This window comes from Rhineura floridana, chromosome 5, assembly GCF_030035675.1.
Source record: "Rhineura floridana isolate rRhiFlo1 chromosome 5, rRhiFlo1.hap2, whole genome shotgun sequence".
NCBI lineage: Eukaryota > Metazoa > Chordata > Lepidosauria > Squamata > Rhineuridae > Rhineura > Rhineura floridana.
Window position 1 is genome coordinate 43,712,487 of NC_084484.1, and position 24,089 is coordinate 43,736,575.

Genomic DNA, 24,089 nt, shown 5'->3' on the forward strand with positions numbered 1-24,089 from the left:
AGTTATCACAAACCAATGGGTCCGGGGTGGGCTTTTTCAGGAGTGGTCAAATCATTGCCTGTTTCAGGGCGGCTGGAACCACTCCTTTCTGCAACTATGCGTTGACCACACCCTGGATCCACTTGGTCAAACCCTCTCGGCAAGCTTTAATAAGCCAAGAAGAGCAAAGGTTGAGAGGATGATTGCCGGCCGCATCATTGCAAGCACCTTATCCATGTCATCAGGCCGCATCAACTGAAACCATTCCCAAGAAGTTGCAGCAGATGTTGCACTGGACACCTCATTTGGGTCTACAGTAGATGTGGATGGGGCATCAAGATTCCTATGGAGGCGAGCAGCTTTACTCTCAAAGTGCCTTGCAAACAATTCAGAGTGGGCCTCCGAAGGGTCTAAAGCTCCATTTCCTGGAGTTGCTGTCAACTGACCCCTGACAATACGGAAAAGCTCCATGGGATGGCTACTTGAGGATGTGATGGTGGCAGAGAAGTGGGCCTTCTTCGCTGCCCTCATCGCTGCTCAGTAGGTGCATGGGGTATGCTTTTCCTTTGTACTGATTCACAAAGCTGAGCACAATTCAGGAGTCGGACACCTCTGTTGTTCAACTTGTAGAATAGTGCACCTTCAGCCATCTTCTTCTACAGCTTGATGCACTTGTGCTTAATGTATACACAAAGCAGAGCTAGAAAAGTGCACCAATATAGCTTTCAACAAAGAAAAAATGTAACAGATCTGACTGGACTGTAGTGGCTCTGTTTTTACTGACAGCTCTGAACCAATGAATGCACAATGGGGCCAAAACGTTTATGCTATTTAAGAGATCAAAAGAAGATACTGGATCATGTGCACTCTTTCCTTGCCTGCAGTGATATCCCCACAACAGCTTTACCATGCAGTCTTAGACATCTCTACTCAGAAATAAGCCCCCTTGAGTTTGATGGGTCTTACCCAAAGTGAATTTGTATAAAATTGTAACTTCAAGCGTTGCTAAGTCATGCATCTGCACCAACATTAACCAGGGACAATACTAATTGGGATTTGAAGCTGGTTAAGAATCCTTGTTAAATGGGAAGCTGATAACAGTAAATGCTTGTGCCCGTTAGGTTTTGACAATAGTTAAGGCAGGAGAAGCTGTTGGGAAGGGGCACACAAACCCATGACATACTCCTAACAGCTAAGAGATTAATCCTCTTATGTATGTATTCACAGTCATTATGAATGTGTGTGAGTAAAGAGCAAACCAAATAAAAGCCATTTTAATTTGTTTAATAACTTTTTTTCCTAAGACCCCCCCCCCAACTCCTTGAGTGAGTCTGAATACACGTGTAAATACTGGTATATTTATATTGCATTCATAGGACTTATCAATTTCTTTTTCCCTCCTTCAGCCCTTTGAGAAGCTTCTTATTGCTAATAGAGGAGAAATTGCCTGTAGGGTAAGTATAACTTCCAAAATTATAATTCTATTTTATAACTTTTATTATTAGTTTAGTTTTAAAACCACTTTTTTCCTCTTTCCTCCTCCCACCCCGCTCTCCCCGTGTCTAGGTAATCAAAACATGCAAGAAGATGGGTATTAAAACAGTTGCTATACACAGCGATGTTGATTGCAATGCTGTAAGTACTGGTTGTGCATAATTTCTTACTGGATTTCCATTGCTGCTAGTCAAATACAAACACTGAAGTAATAAACTTGTCACCATTATATTAGGTTATATTTTGATATTGTGTTGCTAAATGAAACCCAAAATGTAACTTGGCAGCTCTTTTTATAACATCAAATGCCTTTTAAAAATTACACTTGATTAAAAACTTGGTTTTTAGAAGAGGAAGGCAAGAAAGAAGAATATTCTTACCATGCTAATAGAAATGCTAATAATTTTCTTTCTTCGCTATGTTAAAAGCCAATTCCATCATGTATATTGGACAGGTTGTGCTATAGATGTTATGTATTTCTTCATGGTATGTGCAGTCTGATACATGGCATCTGTGCCTTTATACAGAGCTAGATTCAGAACATTCTAGAGCTTCAGGGAGCTGGCGTTTGCTCCTCTTTTTATGGAAGGGGAGGTTCCAGTATGTAACCTGCCCTTAGAGGTAGGATGAACATCATCTTGTTTAGTTCTCCTTTAACCACTGGATTAGCAACAGGTTGGGGACAATTTCCATCATACTTGATATGCAGCCTCTTTTTCTGTTTTAGTTAGATATGCTGTGTGTCTTTTCTTGCTTTGCTAGAACATTGAACCTTTGGTGCAAAGACCACCTTTTAAAAAGTGCCTGTCTTTGGAAGGCTAAAAGTCTCTTTCTGTGTGAGATGCACTTTTTTAAAAGCTGAATTAAAACACATGGAATGCATGTAAACCCTTGCATATATTTTTGAAGCTGCATTGGGTCATAAGTTGTGTTATGAAGCATGCTATCAGGTTGTAGATCTTGGAAATGAATTTTAGTAAAGTCTGTTTGATTTACTTTCTGTTGTCCTCCTAAATGTGTTCTGGAGGTGCATGCCAATTCAAGGGCGCAGAACTATATGTAAAAAACGCAGGGCTACCACAGAAAACAGCTTTGTGTCCAGTTCTGCCCGGTCATAATATGTGGTAGAACCTATCTTATGCCTTGATGCCATTGTGCTGTGTGTTCCCCTTCCCCCACTTCTCTTCAGTGTCAGGTGAAGAAATTATGTCAGGGCACACAGTAAATTGCACTGCACATCATATAGGAGGACAACTGGAGACACTGGAGAGGCTTGAATTGTACATTAGTGATTAATGCAACATTAGAGCACTGCTTGATCAGGCCAAAAGCCCATCTAGTCCATCACAGGAGCCAACCAGATACCCATGGGAGGCCCACAAACGGAACCTGAGTGCAGAATCATTCTCCCCACCTGCATTTCCTAGCAGTTGGTATACAGAGGCATACTGCCTCTAGCAGTGGAGGTAGAACTTAACTATCATGGCTAGTAGCCATTCATCGTGTTACCCTCCATGAATTTGACTAATACTCATTCAAAGCCATTCAAATTGGTAGCCATCACTCCATCTTGTGGGTGTCAATTTAGTAGTTTAACTATGTGCTGTGTGAAGAAGTTCTTTCTTTTGTCTTCCCTAAATTTTTCCACATTCAGCTTCATTGAATGTCTCCAAATTCTTGTGTTTTGAGAGAGGCAGAAAATGTTTCTCTCTGGAACACTGTGGCAGCCATCTTCCTGAAGCTTAAGTGGATGCTGTCCTGGAAACATTTGGATAAAGGTATCACATCAGGTTATGTGGAAAGATAATGTATTGGTACAGCTGGCTCCTGGGAGGTGTGGTACACTGGCATGATTACCTGTAATACCTGGGGTGCTATATTGGCTGTAGGCTGGGAAGTTGATGTTACATTGTTTCTACCATGAGTTTATTCAGGTCTCTGAGAAAAGCCTTTCTCAGCTTCATTTCCTCATCTGCAATAATATAATGTTGACCTACTTTACAAAAATGTTGTAAGGGTTAGTGTGGTCATATATATGAAGCTCTTTGAAAACTCTTACAGACTGATAAAAATCATAAATGTGTGAAAAAGTTGGTAAGGAAGATAGCCGAATGGCTTTATCAGAAACAGTTCAAGTAATTCCTAATTTTTTGATATGCTGAAACCAAAGGCTAGCTTAGCTAAAAAAAAAAAGTATTTAAAACTTGGTAAAATTTATTTCAAGTATTCATTGCTTCATCAGGAAAGATCGTAAGTTGCCATGATTGAATCATTTGTTGTAGATAGTGCATTTTCCTCTTTTTTTTGGTAGAGACTGGCAAGGCAGGTACTTCAGCCTGAAGTTTTGTGTTCCATAAAAATAGCATGATGAAAGTTCTTCCTCTGCCCTGAGTGTAGTGATGGTAGTGTTACTATGTACAATCGACCTCTAGCATTTATTTTATCTCTTGCATCCATGTAGTTAAATTTTTATGATGTATAAAGAACAGGGTAACACTAACTGGATGGAAACAAAAGAAGTTAAAGCATAAAGCAGTGAATGAGGGATAAATTTTGTTTGACATTTTTAACACAGCAGGGATTCCAAAGTAATGAACTATAAATAACTAGAAAATCCCATGGGAAGGTAATTACAGGAATTTTGGTGGAGTAAAAAATTATTAGTGTTTACCACAATGAATATTCATTTTAGCCACATATATCAACTTAGTGAGGAAGTCAGGTGTTAAAAGAATGTTTAAAAATCCAAATATGTTTAGGATTGCAAATTATATCTTCTTGACAAAACAATTTCCCCCTAGCACAACCTGTCTTTTTGGTTAGCTCTTTCTCATTGAAATCTGTGGGACTTAAAATTTTTAACTTAGGCTGGAACATATCCATGTACACAAAGTAGTGTAAATTATGAACAGTAGTAAAGATGGTATATGGCTTCTTTGTATCTAGAAATAGTTGTGTGGTTCAGTATAAGTCCAGCATGGAATTCAGAATGTGTGTGTGTGTGTGTTAATGACCGGTGAAAATAGTTGTCCTAAAATGCAGATAGAAGCATAATCCAATGTGATTAATAGTTTTTTTCTCTCTGTGTTCTTGTTTGGGGTGGGTGGGGGAGAGCAATTGTGTATTCTAATGTGAGTGTTTGCTTCAAATTAGAAGTGATTACCCAGAACTAATGGTGTATAGATGTGTTTATTAAGTAGAAATGATAGCTGTGTATTGCAGAAGTCATCCCAGTGAATTTGATTTGAAAGGAAACTGCCTAAAGACTTTGATGAGTAAATAGTATATAAATCTTGTTAAATAAAAATAGCCCCACATAAGGATATGTGTCTGCCTAGGCTGCCAAGAAGCTCTGGGAGAAAATGAGCACTTTTTTCCTCTTCCTCACCCATGCACAGTAGCATTCCTTGGATGTCTTGGTTGATTTGGAGACACGCTGTCTGACTCCTACTCAATCTGTTGCCTTTGTCAGTTTTGCAATGCCAATTCCAAGTGCTGGCATTAATCTTTAAAGCCCTAAATGGCTCAGGGCCAGGCTACCTGAAGGATTGCCTCTTCCCACCCCACATATACCTGTCTAGACCTTAAAAATACCTTCTTCTTGATTTCTGGTTGCTAAATGGATGGCTGCTAAAAAGAGGGCCTCTTCGGTGGTAGTGCCCTGGTTGTGGAATGCCTGGTTCAGAGAGGCTTATCTGGTACCCACATTGTGGGGTTTTTGGGGGCCAGGTGAAGACATGTTTTGTTTCCTCTCTTGTTGCTTTTGAGATCATTTGTACAAACTTTATTCACTGTTGCCAGTGATTTTCCTGGAAATTTTTCCAGCACTTTGCTTTTTTGCAGAAAAGTTTTCATTTCATGAGTTCATTAGTAGCAATGAATGAATGCCCATTGCAAATATCATGTTGTGGGAACTAAACTGTGACTTAGTGAGACCGTGCAAATGTGTGGGCTCCTGGAGAGGAGCTCACAGTGACTTTTACCCTCCCCAGTCCTTACTGCCACGCTGCTTTGAGCTAAGCCAAATTTTGACTTAGTGTCAAAACCACATAGTCAAGGTTTGTTAGATGCATATGGCTGCTACTTTAGCCTTTTCTTCTCCAGTGATGGACTTCCTTCCTCTTCACTTGTTTCATTGTCAAGTGATTTCTTTCAGGTTTGGCTAATATGCTGCCTCACCTCTTGCCACATGAGTTATCCCTAATGAGTTATTGTTTCTATTTGCTTCACTGATGGGGGAAAAAACATTGGAGCCTCTGAGGCCTGTTATCTCTGGTCATTCTTCTAGTAGCTTTCACTTCAGCCCATTAGATCAGTGAATTACTTCTTCACGTGGACCAGCCTGATCTGCATTTCTTGAAGGCTGTAGTGTAGTGGCAAATTCAGAAGTGCAGGGTCCCTTTATGACAATCACATCATGCTCCATCATGCTCCATCACCGCCATGCAACCCTTTTCACTTTGCCTGTCTCCCTTGATCTCCCTGTCATCTTGTGAGTCTGCACTCCATTACAACAGACATCCCTAGGAGCCAATCAGCCAATCAGCATGAAAGGGGAGGCTATGTGTTAGCTACTGAGAACAGTCTTCTTAGTGGCTGACTCACCACCTTTCACTCTGATTGCCTCCAATTAGCATGAAAGGACAAGGACTCTTCTCTTCTCAGTGGCTAACATGCTTCCTTTTCAGGCTGATTGGTTCATGTATAGGGACCTGGCTGGGACCCTACTCCCAAAAAAGTAATGGGTCTACAACCCTCTGCGACACCGGATGACTACATCCTTGCTTGAAGGATAAGGTTCTAATCCCAGAGTCTCAATGAAAATCTAAAGTTGTCTCTTACATGGGTCTTATGCATGTGATTTTTCCCCTTTTCTTTTCTGAATTGTGGCTGTGTATGTGGAGAGAACTAAATCTTTTCTTTAAAAACTGCTCTGTGTTGCTTATTATGGCCCTGTGAAGGGAAACTCCATTTCTACTCTGTACTATTCATGTTGGTTTATGAAGGCAATCTCTCATTGTTAATCTCTCAGTGTTAAGAGATACAAGGTGCTATTGCTCTGGGTCCAGTCTCATGAATGTAGACCACTTCCTCTGCATTCACAAGATGGATAGCCATTATTGCAATCTGTATTGTAGCCAACTAGTCCATACCCTCAATATTTATTGAGCACCACATCTTGGATCTATAAGTAAGTCACCTTCAACACATCTGTCTTGCATACACTTTTCTGTCACCTTCCTCCAGGTGAGTGCCCCCAGACTTGAAATCTCTGTTTAGTCACAATGCTCACCAGGAGACCTTGGTTCAGTTGTCATCTCTTGGCCTAACTCTACTTCAGAGGGTTGCTGCAAAGATAGAATGGGACAAGTCCCCCACACACCACTGTGCTCCTTGGAGGAAGAATGGAAAGAAGAAAATCGGTTTGGGATTTCTTAATTTGTAGTCTTTTGGATTATTTATGCATATCATCTTGTTCTTCGTAGCAGCTGCTGATGGAAACTTTTAGTTCCTTCCAAGTTCTGTTTGTTGGCTCCTTGTGCAGTTTTAAAAAGGGAAGCTTAAATAGCTAATGTTTTGACAATGAGTTCTGGCAAGAGCTAGAACATGGAAGTGGGAGCAGAATGTACTGTCTGGACTAGATTGAGGCATGCCAGTTTATTTACACACATTTGTGATAGTTAAAAAATATTTCAAATTGAGCCTTTTTCAACTTCACATGTCCTGTTTTTATTTATGCGAGGGGAAAGAGAAAATGAATAACATTTATATATCTGAAATTACTTATTGATGTAAAGGCAGACCCCATCCCACCCAAACACTCCTTCAGTTTGTACTCCTTATCTTCACAACATTTTATATAAAATGGCCATAGTAATTTATTTTGTAGCACAAATGTATATTCATTGATCAGCTCTAATTTCTAGTGTGTGAATTAGTAAGCTGTAATTCTAGTGGTTGTACCATAAACAGAATGACTAGCAGTCATATAACTAGAAGGTTACAGCTCTTAAAATGGTTACCGGATAATATAACACTTTGGACTTAATCACATGATGTTTCTTTTCACTCAGAGTTGTCCCTTGGGAAAGTTAAGGAACTAGCCTCATGTTCACTTTGACTCCTGCATAAGACAATATCATTGGACCGTATTTTTGCACTCTAATGCTGCCTAAGCTATTGCAGTTTTCATCTCCCCTATCATCTGAAGCACCTTGGCTATAACTTTTAATCTCTAGGTTTTCTTCGATAGTTGATTAAAAATTTGCCATAGAATGCAACTTTGAACCTACCCAGGGATTCTTCCTTGGCTAGGGCCTGCTGGTTTCTGAAAAAATAGCCATGTGATGCAGGAAAGTGCCCTGCTTGTCCGGATCTTATGAGAATTGGGCTGCCTTGTTACCTCGAAATGACATTTACTGTTCTCCAGATGGCATCTCATCACTGTATTAGGCTGCCCTCACCCACAAGTCATTAAGATATTTGAAGCAATGAGTGCCATTTTTCAGGTATTCACTCACCTGAGGCAAGGTGGGTGGGTACCAGGGAGGAGGCCTTTAGTGGTAGTGTCCTGATTATGGAATGCTGTTTCCAGAGAGGTTTGCTTGGTGTCTACTTTGTTGCCCTTGTGGCTTCAGGCAAATAAAGTTCTATTTTACAGGTCTTTTGGATATAATCATAGTGCTCTTGATCAATTTTTATCTGGCTTTAAATATCTTGCTGCTTTGTTGTTGTATGTGTTGTGATTAATGTGCCTTATTCATTTCTTAATTCTGTTTGTTCTTTCTTGAATTTTTGTTGAAGTAGTATGAAAATATCTTAAATTTAGAATATTTGTCTATATCAAGAGCTAAACGTGAAAATCCAACTTTTTTTTTTTTAAAGAGCACATTGACTTCAGGTGGGCTTAGAAAATGCTGAGCAACTCAGCATTGTCTTGTTAGCAGACATTTTACTAAGTCTGTATATTCTGCCTCTGTTAAGGGCAATGACCTCAGTTGTGTAACATCAGTGATGAAAATGATTACCATACTTCTCATATTTGATGGAGAATATTTCACTATCATAAAAGGATATATTTATTTATTAAATGTATATCCTGCCCTACCTCCCAGAAGCAGCCCAGAGTAGAGAAGCAGAGTAAAGAGCAGTGAGAGTTGCTAGTAACTTCTTAATGCTCTTGTTAGGATATTTTGAACAGAGTGTAAGAGCCATCTTCTGAAAGTTATTTTTAACATAGGGAATAAAATAAATTAATGGTGAAGTAGGTGGGGAAGGGTTTACTAAGCAGCTAAAGGACCAGGCATGGCAAGCAATTTTTTCTGGTATTATAATTGTGGAAGAAAAAATAAAATAAAGCTAGCACAACATTATGGTGGGACTCAAACCTCTCTGCCCAGCCTGACGGGAATGCAACTTGCCTCTTCCTTGATCATCAGATTAGTCATTTGATAATTGGGATGGAGTGACAATCCCTCTCCTCAGCTGATCTGCACAGATCAGCTGGGGAGAGGAGTTGCTTGCCCTGTCTGTGTTGTATCTGTCCAGTGAGTGTGTGAGGTGGCACAGCCCCTGCTGCCATGCAGTCCCTGGAGAGTTGGCCCACAGTGAATATGGGCAAAAAATGTTAGCCACCCCTGCTTTGGCCTCTGGGTTCAGTGACAGTATCTTATGTGAAGTCGTGCCAGGAAAAAACGGATGATTTTACTGAAGAATTAAAAGATGGGTATGTTGTAGTAAGAAGTGGCACATTCTTGGTTCAAAGAAGCTAAGAGATGTATTGCGTATGGGTGCTACTTTTTCAGTCATAGCTTGGGGAATAAATGAGGAGTACTGTATACGCAACAACATGGCCTGTGGCTGTTTAAATACCTAACAATCTAGGTCAAGGTCAGTGGCTTTCAAACTTTTCTCCGGGGAGCCTTGTCAGGATTCCTCAATGAAAAGATTAATAAATAGTAGATAAGGATTCCTGAAAGGCATTTTGCCCACCAATATTAATCATCCCCTGTAGTGTGCAGCCACAAGAGAATATCCAATATATTCTAGGTCAGTGGTTCCCAACCTGGGGGCCATGACCCCCAGGGGGGCCGCAAAATAATTGGGGGGGGCGAACAGTAAAGAAATGAATTATTTATTAATTTTTTAAAAAAACGTCTTCACTCCCTGGATGCTGTCTGCTCACCACTGCTACCACAGATGACACCTCTTCTTTGCTCCAAATGAGAGGGGAGGACTTTGCTGAAAGCACCAGAGTTTTTCAAGGCACGCCGAGGGCAGACATCTACCTATAAAACATATGGCACATGCCAAAGAGGGCTCAGGGAGGTGCTACCAGAAAGAAGAGGGGATTACTATTGCCAGCTCCCAGCTCCTCTCACTGCTGTTGCTGACGACACCCTTACTCAGAATGAGAGGAGAGGGCTTTTCATGAAGCAAAAAGAAGCAAGGCTGCAAGGAAAGGCTGCTTTCCCCCTTCCTTTCTGGTAGCCAGCCTGCCTGCCTTTCTTTTTTTTTTTACAATAATTTTTATTCAAATTTTCATAAAACATAGAAAACAAAATCATAAAACATTCAAAGACAAAAAACAAAACAAAACAAAAATGATTAAACAAAAAAAAATAAAATGTTGACTTCCCATTTGTCACATATCAAATCAGTTATAGGTCTACAATATATAACAATCCTGTCTCTTAAATCATATTATAAAATCACTTTCCTCCAGTAGTTATCTTAATTAATCATAAACATTACTTTATTCTTTCCACAAAAAGTCAAAGAGAGGTTTCAATTCTTTAAGAAATATATCTATCAATTTTTCTCCAAATAAACATGTCAATTAATCCATCTCGTTAATAATTATAATAATCTTATTGTCATAATCATAGTCCAAATAAACATTTCGATTAATCCATCTCATCAGAATCTGTTAGGTCCAATAATTTCAATAGCCATTATTCCATTATCCCTATTAGTTCCATCTTCCATCTTCAATAGTCCTGTTAAGTCCAGTAATTTCAGTGTCCAATCTTCCATTATCAGTATTCCATAATAATCTTGCTGTTGTAGCCATAGTCATATAATAAGAGTCTGATGGGAATTTCCTCTATCCCAAATATTTTCTTGCCATCCATTCTGAATAAGTTGCTGAAACATTGTTGTAAATTCATATCTGTGTTCTTCTTTTTTAGAAAATGCACTGGCTCATCTCTTAAGAGTTTTTCCATTGTCACATGACTGCAGTTAATTCCATAGATTTTCTCTATATCAAGCTCCATCACATCATTCCAGTCCAGAAGATTATCCAAGCCATTGATAACTTTATCTCTAATATCTTCATTAATTTCTTCAGAGATAACGTTAAATTCCAAACAGTAGATTTTATTTCTAAAGTCCATAAACTCCAGATCTTTTTCCAATTCCACATTTGTTCCAATCTCCAGGGCTTGTATCTTCCCTTTATTTTTTCTTTTCTCATCTCTGATCTCATTCTCCTCTCTCACAGGGTCCCCTATTTCTTTAAACTCCTGCGTCATTTTGCTCAGTTCAATTTTCAGCTCCTTACTACCCTGTCGCAGGGTTTGTTTCGTTATCTCAATCTCATCCATTATTTTCTGAAACATAATTACTTCCAGATTCTCAGCCACTTTCTTGATTGCCATTTTTAAAACCACGAAAACAAAGCAAAACAAAAATAAAGAAGAACCACTTCTTATTTCAGCAACAATTGGGTTAATATTCCAGGCTTGATGACATCACAGTATAAACAGAGCAACCTGCCTTATCTCTCTATGTTCAAGAATGCAAAATAAATTTAGTTCCCAGCATCAAAACAGTTAGTGGCGTCGTGAAGAAGCAGATTCGTCAAAATAAAATAGACCAAAAAGAGAATAGTCCCAGACAATATAATATTCCTCGGAATAGAAATCAGGAATAGAAATCCCTCTTCTGTTTATTATCTTTAGAATGCACTTCCAGGACAGCTTTTTGCGACAGAAACAGAGATAAGCTGTTAATTTCGTGAATAACAGAGAAGAGCTATATCTCACCCAGAAGTTGTCCAAAGCCGATCAATCTGACAAATCTCCTTTGGCTGCAACAATTTAAACCAAGTAAAAAAAATAATAGAAAGAAGGGTGCTTGCCTGTTAGTCCGTTCTCTCTTTCAAGAAAAGATAAACGTATCGCTTAAACAGATAGAGCTTGTTAGGAAGTCCGTCCGGCATTGTTGGCTGGACCTTATCTCATAAATTAATGAAATCCAGTCCTCCCAACAAAAACAGGCTTTGAGGTTGATCTCTACGTTTCTCCCTGCCCGGGAGAAATTTCATCAGTCAAAAAAAAAAATGTTCTGACTGATTTATATCTGAATAAGCTTCTTTTGAGGTGGGAGCCCGTCCCAAAAGCAGGCACAAGCGAAGTCACCCTTCCTGGAAGTTGCCTGCCTGCCTGCCTTTCTTGACTCCGGCTTTGCTGCCACCTCTTTTTAAACATTATTCTTATTTGCGAGGGCACCCAGATTTCACCTTCAGCCCAGACGGAGCCAAGAAACAGCGAGAAAGCTCAGGACTTGCTTGCCCCCCATCTCTAAGGCCAAGTTTGTGTGCCAGTGTCCCCCCTTTCCAAGATGTTGCAGCAGTTGAACGTTTCCCCCTCCCACATGTCCAAATGTATGTACGCCTGCAGATGGTTGCAGGAGGGGCAGGTATGTTTCTGTGTGTGCATGTGCACGCTGATCTGTCTTCTGCTCCACTCTCATTCCCCAAATGCATGGTAACCAAGTCATCAGTTCTGATGATCATCCCAAAGCCTAAAAGCACTAACCCCTCTCCTCTGTCTATTCACCCTTTTGTCTTCACAGTCTAGCATCCCCATCACTACCACATTGCTGCTTCTTGATGATGATGACGATTTTTAAAAAGCTCAGGAGGTTGGCTGAGGCTGGGGTCCACATACCGAAGCTGAAATGTATTTATTTATTTAATTATTGCATTTATATCCCACCTTTCCTCCCAAGTTCTCAAGGTGGTGCACATGGTTCCCCCCCATTCCATTTTATCCTTTCACCAACCCTGTGAGGTAGGTCAGACTGGAGACTGTGTCTGGCTCAAGGTCACCCAGTGGGCTTCATGATCAGGTGGAGATTTGAACCTGAATCTTAGTCCAGCACTGTACCCATTGGTGTTGGGAGACAGACTGTACATCTTCAGGCTGTCGGGGGGAGGGGAGAGGGATCCCAATTTGATTGAACCTTTGCATTAAGAAAAGAAAGCAACGCCTCCCTGTCCGCAGGGAGCTTTTTATGGAAAGGGATATTTGGAGATGTGATTTTGCCAAGCACCATTTTTTTCAATTAACAGAGACTAAAATTACAGTTGGGGGGAGTCATGAAATTTCTTGAGCTTATAAAGGGGGTCTTGTACTCATAAAGGCTGGGAACCACTGTTCCAGGACACATTCTTAGTCCACATGGGGAAGTCAAATAGCCAGGGTCCTGCGTGAATTGTGTTCATGCCCCAGAATCTCTTGCAATATACATCTCTATGGGGTTCCTTGGTAGATAAGTTAAGTGGAAAGGTTTCTCAAAGACAGAAAGTTTAGGAAATGCTTGGTTTGTGTCTGTCCTGAGTTTTTCTTTTTGTGTATCCAAGAAGGGTATATATGGCTAGGGCAGTGTTGAGCCTTGATGCTTGTCTTTCAGAATGGCTTTTTAAAAAATATAAGATTTGCAGTAATTAGGATTGGTGCATTTATGCTTTTTTAAAAATTATGACATGCATATTTGTCCAAGGAATAATTAGTGGCTTTTGCCTTGCCCTTTCTCCTTCTGTATCTGCATACTACTTAGAAGTACAAGCATTTGACAGTTATGTTAAAAGAAAAAGCCAACGGGAATTTATCAACCATCTACTGAGTTGCATCTTATCATGGTAGCCTGCTGTTTGAAATATGGCTCCTGGTGTGTATTGTCTTCCTAGCTCTAGGATTTAGTAATGAGATTGAGTGGTATCATGTGTGAGCCCTCATGGATGATTGACAAAAAGGTGATGTGACTCATCATTTATCAAGATATTATCATGACTACCCTTTATAATTTATCCCTGCTGTCTGGGGAGGTGGTGAGGACAGCTCTGACTTTGTGATGTCAAAGTAATTAGTGTTTGTTTTTGGTTTCCAGCTGAACAAACTGGAAGCTAATGATCAGGTAAATTAAGATGAAATGCATTAGTGTAGACAAAGGGGAGAGGACCTCTGGGAAGAGCTTATCAAAATTTCATAGTTTGTTTAAAACCTGTTGTGTTTTCTAATTGTTCACCTATACTCATTTGCCATTAATAGATAGCATCTAAGGTTAGCTTTGCTATGGAGTGGTATATACAGTTGCTCAGTAAATGAGACCTTGCATCGTTGTTTGCTCTCTGTACATCACACTTGTATTTGGCTGAATTGTTAGAACTACCAAATTACAAACATATATTAAGGCTCAAAAACAGTATATTGGTTGCATATGTGGCTTGTTAATAATTGTAAATAAATATGTGTGTTGCAGATTAGATCTCCAGATCTGGTTCTGATTTCCCAATCAACTACAAAAGGCAATACTGCTTGCAAGACTAATTTTAATAGGGTTACCTTACATTGTTCTTATTTCAAGGTGTACGTTTACTCCATACTAACATAGGTCCATGCAAATGTGCTGCAAACAAAATCTTGTGGTGTATCCTTGCATCCCAACAGGAGTATTCCTGTGAAGACTTCCTTAAGCAAGTCAGTTTACACCCTTTCCCCCCAGTTTTCTTTTCTCACTGGCAGTCCTCAGTGGGCTTCTTTTGGACACGTTTTGCTCTTTTAAGGTTTAAAAAACATTTTTGTGTGCTGCTTGAAACTTCATGGTTGTTGCAAATAATGCTGATACTTCCTTCTTTTATTTAACCTTTTTGTAAATAAAATAATTTCAGAATTATCCGATCATCAATACTTTCCCCCATCTTTTGGGCAAAGGAAAGTATCTACATTATTCTATGCAGATGATATGGTTTTACTTTCTCTGGCCCCTATTGGCCTGAGAAGGATGATAAAAAGATTACAGGAACTCTGCATAGCAGACAGGTTGAATATAAATTATAAGAAGACAAAAATCATGGTTTTTGGTAAAAGGCCTGCAAGTCATCGATGGTCGGCGGCAAACCAGCAATTAGAACAGTGTAGAATATTTAAATATTTGGGGGTGACCTTTTCGGACACCCTCTCTTGGAAATTTCATGTCCAAACTATCAGACAATCAGCGATAAAAATGGTGGGGACAATTTTTAAATTTTATCGCTCCGATGGGGGCAATCTGATTTCACCAGGCCTAAAAATATTTGAGGCGAAAGTAATCTCGCAGGTTTTATATGCTGCACCAATCTGGGGGTGGGAAGCTACAACAATCTTAGCTTTAGAGACCATTCAGACAAATTTCCTCAGGCGCTTGTTGTTTCTTCCCCCAGGAACTCCTGCATCTATGCTCCGGGCGGAGACTGGAACTGCTCCATTATGTGCTCACATACACCTAGCTTTTTTGAGATTTGTGAGGACTCTTGCATTTAAACAAGGCAAGGATCTATTAAACTGTTGCTTAGGCCATCCTTTTCCAAATAAAATTTGGGTTAATAGAATAGATGAATTATTGCATCGTTACCATCTCACCACTCAGCAATTTTATAACATAGGGTCAAATAAAATGCTCAGAGAGGTTATTTTTAATCATTGTAAATATTTAGATTGACTTACCTTACTTAGCACTCATGTAGCCCCTTGGTATTGGAGATTTAAAACCGACTCTACTTGTGCTCATTATCTCTTGCAGCCATTGCATATTAATTTAAGACATGCTTTTACGGCTTTTCGCTTTTTTACGATCCCTAATGCTGATAGATCGGACAGAATGACCAATGTTCCTAAAAACCAGAGAAAGTGTGTCTGTGATTCTAATGAGGAGGAAGATCTCTCACATGTTTTGCTTTACTGCCCTATCTATCAGAGTCTTAGGCTGCACCTTTTGCAGAATTGGCTGGATACAGATGGGATGTTATCGGATGCTGATAAAATAGTTGTTTTAATGTCAGACAAAAATTTTCAAGTAACTTCTAAGGTAGCTTTATTTGCTCTAGCAGCTCAGAAATTGAGAACAAAATTTATTTCAGGATTATCTTCTAAGCAAAATAAATAAATTATTATACGTTTTTATGAAAAAGTGATCTTTATTAATTCACATGCGTGCTGTACTTGAATAATTTTAAAGTTGTTACTGTAGAAACATTGTATACTTGTGTTGGCCTATGGCCCTGCAATAAAGATTTGTATGTATGGTTATAGACGTTTCAGTGTAATAAGCTCTTGAATGTAGAAAACTGAACTTTGGTAACTAATTAAAAGCAGTGCTTAGTGGTTGGACTTTGTTATGATACAAACAACTAACTGTTAATGTTTTCTATAAAAAAGTTAAAAAGTGTATATGCTCGCTGTGTAGCTTTTCTATTTACCAGAGAGAACAACATGTTAAGGGGTGGATTAGTTGGCTGCTCAATATGTTTTATGTGATATAAGAAATTGGCATAGCCCTACTTCCCGTAAAAAAGATTTACAGTGTAATTCTATGTATGTCTACTGGGAAATAAGAACCATGGAGTTCACTGGGACTTATTTCCAAGTAAGTGTGAATAAGATTACAGTCATACCCCTGTAGAAGAAGAGAATTTGACATAATGAAGGAAATAAACAGAGAGATGCTCTCTGGCTAAGAAAATAGTTGTTTTTGTTTGGCCATTGATTTCTTCAATGTGTATCTCTCTCTCTCTCTCTCTCTCTCTCTCTTTTCACTGAGGAAGCCCAGTAACCAGAGGGGTATTCACATGTTACCTGGGTTCAGCTGCTCTTGAGAAAGAGTCTACAAGTGGTGATTCGAGAAATCATCACTTGTACTGGTCCACTGAAGAAAGAGGGCTTTTGTTCACGTGTTGACCCTCCCTGCATGCTGTCCACATGGAGTTGATCGTGAACAATTAGTTTTCCTCCCTGGGGAGAGCCTGAGGCTTTGTTCTAGCAGCAGCAGCTGCTGCCAGTCAGAAATGAGCTCAGGAAATGTCCATTGCTGGAGTCACTGAGCTGGAAAGAGGAATAAGGCTAAAATGGAGGCAAGGCAAGAAAGAGGGAAGGGAGACCAGCCTGAAGCAGAGCTCCTGTGTGCTGGCAATGAATGAGCTTCAGGGAAGGAAGGAGGCAAAAAATGGGGGGAGAGGAAGCTTTGGAGGTCTCTCACTGCAATTCTTTAAAAAGTCTACTCAGAAGTAAGTCCCATTGAGTTCAGTGGGTTTTACTACCAGGTAAGTGGAGTTAGGATTGCCTAAAAAAAGAAGTGATTCCAGTCAGGGAAGCTAGAGTCAGGCATGGACTATCTCAATTGTTAGTTCTTTAAACAAATTAAGTTTGGTTTACATTCATAGTGCAATCCTAACCATGCCTGCTCAGTTCAGCGGGACTTAGTCCCAGGTAAGAAGGGTTGGGATTCCAGCCCCGTAGAAGAAACTGCTTGGGAGGGGCAGAGAAAGGAAGGGGAGAGAGTTTGGCTATGTGTCTACTCACAGTACAATCTTAGCCATGTTTAATCAGATGTAAATCCCACTGAGCTCAATGGGACTTACTCCCAGGTAAGTGGGGTTGGGATAGGATTACAGCATCACTTTGAGCGGAATGTAGGAAGAGGAGAAAGGACAGCGGAGAGGTAATGAAGAGAGAAAAACTGGGGGGGGACCCTAAGACTCTGAAGCAGAGCTTGTGTGGCCCCTGTGGGCACAGACAAGTTAAAATTGCTATCTTGAGAGAATTTGGAAGGATGTACCAGTAATCTAGTAAAGGGGGTGGGGAGAAAGACTAGGAATCTGAAGTCACAGTGCAATCCTAACCATGCCTACTCAGAAGTAAGTTGCACTGAGTTTAATGGGGCCTACTCCTGAAGTGAAAGTGAACATAGAATTGCAACCTTTAACACCTAAATTCAATTTTCCTTTAAATACTAGGTGATTTATTAATAAATATTACAATATTTATAATAAGTCTGTTAAATGTTCAGTGTGTCATCATGCAACTCTTGCTGTTGCTTGTTACGGAGTAGCACAGCAGCTCTTCAGGATTATGCCACAAATAGATCCAAAAAGTCTGCTTTAAACTTGCTCCAAACCCTGTGGTATGTTATGAATAATAGCTGCAGTCACGACTGCAATAATAAAATAACTTAATGGCTAGGTAACACATTGCTCAGAAATGATAGCTATCAATAAATAATAGAAACTTTGGGTAATAGTTATCCCTTGTGTCTTAACATAATCCCAAGCAGGTTTACTCAAAAGTAACCTTCACTGTTCAGTGGAGCTCACTCTCAAGTAAATGTGCATAGGATTGTAGCCTTAATTTTATTTAATGCCTTATTTCCTTTATATCTCACCTTTCCTGCGAAGAGTTCAGTGTGGCATATCTAGTCCTGCAGTTCTCCAGTATATCCTCAGAATAACCCTATGGGGTTGTTTAGGCCGAGAAGGTGACTAGCCCAAAAGTCACCCAGTGAGTTTCATGGCTGAATGAGGATTTGAACCCAGGTCTCCCAGGCCCTAGCCCAACAGTCCTATCACTGCACTGTAATGGTTTTGCAGAACCTCCACACAACAATACCTCTATAAATCATGATACAAATTATCCACGATACTTTTTTCCTTGGTTGAAAGCTGTTGAAATCAATACTTATGTGAATTCTGTTGTGCTGTTTACATTTCCTCCTAAAGGTCAAGAGAGAGAAATATAGCCGATACTCTTCCAATAATTTGATGGCATAGGTCAGCAGTGACACATGGGGCCCCCCCAGAAAGGTAGTGGTACTGAGATGACAAGGTAGGGGGTACTTTGGTGGAAGGCAGCAGCAGCCTGCAGCTGTGTGCCCACCTGCTGCAGAATGGCAGTGCCATCAACCTCAACTGGCAGGAACCTTGCCCCATCCCCATTCAGTGAATGGCTGTGCTGCCATCACTTGGAGAGCACTGCTGTTGCAGAGTCTGGGATCTACCCTGTGTTTTACTAGAACCCCAAGAGCCACCAACTAAAGCCAGCTGCAAAAGACATTCGTCTAGTATGAAAAAACATGGTGTCTCTGAGAAGTGGCTGAGCACAGCATTATCAGAACTAAGATGAGCTCACAGTCTTTTCACACACAGATCTATTCTTAGTTTCTACAAGCACTCTTAATTTCAGTTGTCAAATTTCCAAACGGGTCTGTGTCCTTTTGTTAAACAACTGGAAGCCAGAAGCTCTTGCCAATTGACTACAAATCTTCCAGGGATCTACCAATAGATTGCAATCTACTTTCTGGCCACCCCTGCAAAAATCATTTGTATGGACACAGGCCTACCTTGCAGGGTTGTTGTAGCATGGTTCAAAGGAGTGCTTGCAAGAATGAAACTACAGTGGCACAGGTAAGACTTTTCAAAACATTGCCAAAGAAGGCATTCTAAAAAAAACACTGTTGTCTTTCTATTGTGTACCCAGAAACTGAGAAGAAAACAATTGTGGATTTGCTCATCTCTGTGCAGCTCTACCCTTCTGCGTCAAGTGTCATACATCAAAATTGGTCACACTTGATGGTCCACCAGTGATAATACCTGCCTCCATTAGAAACTGCTAGAAGCAACTGTATCACATGGTTTTATGGTAACACAGACCTGCCTTGTAAGGTTGTAATACTCTAGATAAGGATGGTTAGACTTCAGGTTTTTGGTGTTTGTTAAAAATTATTATTATTACATAAAACCCAAGATCCACCAACAAGAGCAAACCACAAAATATATACACTTGGAATTAAATTACTCTTAGCCCAGGGATTTGTTTTGAGTTCCAGAGTTGAACTGAGCTCACAGTATTTCCACACAAAAATCCACTCCTGATTACAAACTCCCAGCTTTCTTCTTTTCAGCAGTATGATGGGGAGAGGGTCATTTCCTTATTTTCATTGTGAAACGGATCTGCAATCCTCGCTGATCTTAAAGTCACCCTGAGATATGGCAATACATATTGACCTACTTTATGCCCACCCTGCATTTAAAGTGCTGTCCAAAAGCTAAATGTTGTGACATATCTCATAAAAAGAGATACTGATGATCACTTTTTGATACTGAGCTGCAAACATTTCCACAGAAAAACCAGAAAAGGCCAAATACCAGAAAAGGCTTTCCGGGGGACAGAGTATGTTACAGTGGGAGCAGCAGGCTTGAAAGCCCAACTGATAAACCATCTTCCCCACATTTATATTTTGAGTGAAGTTCTGTGTATTAAAACGCAAGATATCCTCAAGAAAGAATCAGGTGTACCATGTTGGAAGAATCACTTCAGTTCACACTCTTTTAAGCAGCTTGTTTTTTTTGCAGCTCCCTCCTCCTCAAAATATTTTCATATGTAAACACTCAGTTCACTAATAGGCAAAAAACCTTGTGGTTTAAGAACATACCTAGAGCCCACAGATATTTCTACCAAACTTTAAAAAGCAGGGAAATTGCGCAGCTATAGTGAATGCACAAGGAGAGCAGGAGACCTGACCTCCTCTCTTGAGATACTGGACTGCCCTACAAATTTGTCAAAATGCAAACACCATTTGGGTTGGTCTTTCACAGTCCAATCCACTTGCTGTGTAGCTTGGAAGAATTTGGTAACATGCCTCTGAGAGAAGCAGCTGCCTTCCCTCAAGCCATGCTGTGCCTGTCCGGAGACGAAGCGGGTGCGTGATGCCTGCATAATCGAAAAAGGAGAAGAACATTGTGGTACTCTTATTGAGGCCCACAAGGAGTGCATGAGAGCCTTGGGTTTTAAGATATGAAGAACCACATATCTGAATGCTTGCTCACCTAGTTTACCAGCTCCATAAAGACACCTTTCCTGAAGAATTTGACTTGCTCTACAAACAACTTTGCCAGCCCCTGCAAGTGCCACACCAGGTCTTCAAAGAAATTGTCAAGTGCTGTGAGGAAAGGGTTCTGCCATTGGCCAGAGACCAGACCTATGCTGTGGAAGGGAAGACATCAATTGATTGGCCGTCATTCTTACTGTCTGGCAGGGTTACAGTAAGCCAGGATGGACAATTTCTACATTATGTCTTCCCGTATCAGTTCCTGGATTCTCCTGAGTGGGAATCGCTTCGATCTTCTGAAGAGGGAATATTTCAGGTGACACTGACAGCAGAGACTGACTGCAGTTTCATCACTTGGCAAAGGAAGAAGCTCTACTTGCTTCTGGCAAAAGAGCGCTATATTGCCCGCCTGTTCTCAGTCCTCCTTGGCTTTGATATCTCAGAGAAACTGTATGCCCTAAATGAAAAGCTTTTTGCAAAATTTGGCCTGCGATTTGACATCCGTCTTCCCAGCCTCTATCATGTCCTGGGACCTGCCTCTTCAGACGTGGAGGTGGAGAAAGAACCAGAGGAATGTGAAGAGCCAACAGCCCAATTAGGCCATTCACCCACATTTGTCCAGACAGCTCCTGTGGCCCCTTGCACTGGGTCTCTTCCTGTCCCTCCTGCCCATCCCAGGATACCTCGGCCTGACAGTGGCCTGTCTGCTTCTGGAAGCTACCTGAAGATTAATCATCAGGCCCTTGCAAAAGGACGAGCCCCTCTGGCTCCTACTCAGACCCCAGAACTCTAGAGAAAGAGATTGGACTCACATCACCATATGGTCACTCATGACTGATCAGAATGGTGCTCTTTACTTGTGTGTCACCACATGTATATAAAACAGGCACCAGCATGGCACACGTGAAGTGCATGCATGAGACTGAAGTGTGATGGTAGAGCACTTCCCACAAATTGTTGATCTGCTGTGGCACCAGCTATTTCTGAGTGTCTGTATTTTTGAACACTTGCCTGTATGGTTTTGCTATTAAGTGCATTAAACATCTTAGAACATGCCTCTGAGCATATGGTGAGTGGTGGCAACACCTGCCATCTCCAAAGATAGATAATTATATTTTTGTATGTTTGTTGATGTTCTTCTTACTTTGCTTCTTTCCTGTGTTACTAATGTTTCTACAGAGAATCTAAACTAGAAAATCTTATTTACCTGTGTGTCAAATTTATTGGTCAATGTCATATGATGGTGAAGACAGCCTTTTGTGTTTCAAATTGGAGGTTATGTTCTGTTTCTATTTTGGGTGCATTAAAAGTTGAATCTGAAACTGCAGTTTGATGAAAAATCAGACTGATCACAATATGTTGCTACTTCAGCAATGACTCTAGCTGTTGGAAAAAAGAGGATGCATGTTTTCAGCCTGCTATGTTTAAACCACTTTCTTTAAGGCAGGGTGGGAACGGTCAATTAAAAACATAGAGAGAATTTTGCTAGAATATATTTCACCTCCCACTATTTCATCTTGTGCAAATTGAGACACTCCTGAGGTCCACTGGAGACTATTCTGCAGAAGTTAGTGCTATTATTTGTTGTGAACTGTCCGGAGAGCTTTGGCTATGGGGCAGTATACAAATGTAATAAATAAATAAATAATCCCACAATTATATTTGGAGTTTTTTTAGTGTAAATTTTGCAAAGTGTTGCTGTACTTCACATCTTCACAGAAACAGAATCAAAAGAAAATGATTTCCTATAGGAAACTTCACTAAAATTGCAAAGTAAATTAGACATATTTAAAGTGACCATCTGAACTATATCAGCTGTCTTAATAATGTTGCTCCCTCCCTGCTAAAACAAAATCAGCACAGCACATGTCTTCTTTCTATTATTTGGGCTGGTTGCAGGTGTTGCCATCGCTTACCATATGCTCAGAGGTATTCAGAGGTGGTTTTACCATTGCCTTCCTCTGAGGCTGAGAGGCAGTGACTGGCCCAGGGTCACCCAGTGTGCTTCATGGCTGTGTGGGGATTTGAACCCTGGTCTCCCAGGTCGTAATCGAACACTGACCTGGGGGAGGGGCAGGGAGGGGAGCGGAGTAGATTGGGTGGGTGGGCACTGGGCAGAGGGGAAGCCCCTTTCCTTTCCAAAAGGAAAACATTGTGAACAGTATCACTGTTTTTCAGCCTTTCCCCCACCTTTTTATTCTACAGCAGGTACATGTAGCCTCCCACCCAAATTTAAACCAAAGCTGCCGCTCGCCACATCCACACCAGCCCTTTATTTCACTTTGGAGAGTCATGACTTCTCTCAAAGAATCCTGGGAAGTGTAGTTAGTGAAGGGTGCTGAGAGTTGCTAGGAGATGCCCTGTTTCCCTCGCAGACTTGAATCAGAGTAGCTGACTGTTAAACCAGTCTGGCCACTGAAGCTTTCTCAGTGGAACAGGAGTCTCCTCTCAACACCCTTCACAAACTACACTTCCCAGGATTCTCTAAGGGAAGCCATGACTGTCTCAAGTGAAATCAAAGACTGGTGTGGGTATGGCCCCCTGATTAGGCAAGCCCAGCAGCTGTGAGTCTGGCTTTTAGAACACCGACAGTTGGTTCTTACTGAGCATGCCTGGGCTTATCATAGGGTCCCAGCCAAAATTTCTTAAATTAATTAAAAATCAGCCAGGCATTTTTTTAAGTTTTAAACTGCAGAAGATGAAGATCAGAGAATGTTATTGTTTTACTTGTATGCTCTTAAACTGGGTGTCATTATTTTAAGCGTATGGCTAATTGGTTTCAACATCTTAATAGTTTAATTCTGTTTTAATGCTGATTTTTATATGTTTATATGTTCTTAACGATATGTACTTACTTTTATCTGGAAGCTGCCTTGAGTTCCAGTTTGGAAAAAGAGCAGGATATAAATAAAGATGATGATGATGAAGATGAAGATGATGATGATGATGATAATAATAATAATAATAATAATAATAATAATAATAATAATAATAATAATAATAATATGGGGCAAGGTCAGTATTAGGATTACAGGTACACTGTGAACATGGCTGATTTTTAATGAATTTCAACAGATTATGAGAACTCTCAGAGGAAAAAGTCCAAAAGGACTCTGGGTTCCCTCCCCCTTTTTACACTTTGAACTGTCTATTCTCTCTGACTGTTTTGCGTATCGCCATGAAAATTGAGAGGGTTGTTAAGCAAGCGTTTCTGAGTTCAGGGCTATAAGTTTTGTAAGGTTTTGTTTTGAAATGATTTTATGGGAAGCATCAGAATGGGAAGGGGGGTATTTTCAATTTAACATTGCGGAATGTGAAAAATCCCCGCTGGCTATAGTATACAGCCACTCTTGTGGCTGTATAATATATTTAGGTCTGCACTTACGCAGATTAATCTATGAGAAAGTCCTATTGAACTCTATAGATCTTACATCTCAGTAGACATGTATAGGATTGTTGCATGAAAGCTTTCATCAAAGAAAACCATACATACTTAAAGAATGACAGGCAATGAAAAATGCAATATTTTAATAGCTATAATTATGATAGTTACAGAAGTTGGTATTTTCTTTTTAAAAATTGGTGTGTTAATTTTAAAAACTTAATCTGCAGGAAAAATGAAAAGAGTAAAACTACATTCCTCTTTCTGCCAAAATTCTTTCTATTGAATGTAAGTCTCGACAGAAACAGTT

General features: G+C 40.2%; 3 protein-coding genes across 5 annotated transcripts in view; all 3 read left to right on the forward strand.

Annotated features, from left to right (window-relative positions):
* The window catches only part of PCCA (propionyl-CoA carboxylase subunit alpha), a 437,395-nt gene that overhangs the window by 23,890 nt on the left and 389,416 nt on the right, over positions 1–24,089 (forward strand). For all 3 annotated transcript variants that reach the window (XM_061626591.1, XM_061626592.1, XM_061626590.1), the window contains exons 3-4: positions 1,386–1,433; positions 1,546–1,614. In XM_061626591.1, the coding sequence (XP_061482575.1) occupies positions 1,386–1,433; positions 1,546–1,614 (117 nt within the window). The remainder of the gene's footprint in view (positions 1–1,385; positions 1,434–1,545; positions 1,615–24,089) is intronic.
* Positions 16,138–20,367, forward strand: LOC133385724 (cytochrome c oxidase copper chaperone-like). Its single transcript, XM_061629315.1, has 2 exons — positions 16,138–16,164; positions 20,221–20,367. The coding sequence occupies exons 1-2, from the start codon at positions 16,138–16,140 to the stop codon at positions 20,365–20,367; spliced, it is 174 nt and encodes a 57-aa protein (XP_061485299.1).
* On the forward strand, positions 20,374–21,195 carry LOC133385807 (popeye domain-containing protein 2-like). The gene has a single exon (XM_061629377.1). It carries the CDS (start codon positions 20,384–20,386, stop codon positions 21,188–21,190), a length of 807 nt encoding a protein of 268 aa, XP_061485361.1. The 5' UTR covers positions 20,374–20,383; the 3' UTR covers positions 21,191–21,195.

What these genes read in the sequence shown, in the direction of transcription:
- LOC133385724 (XM_061629315.1), top strand. Translation starts at nt 16,138, where the DNA reads ATGGAGTTCACTGGGACTTATTTCCAA. An exon ending in TCACTGGGACTTATTTCCAA is followed by an intron (nt 16,165 to 20,220) that starts GTAAGTGTGAAT and finishes CTCTGAGAGAAG; the next exon opens with CAGCTGCCTTCCCTCAAGCC.
- LOC133385807 (XM_061629377.1), top strand. Translation starts at nt 20,384, where the DNA reads ATGCTTGCTCACCTAGTTTACCAGCTCCATAAAGACACCTTTCCTGAA.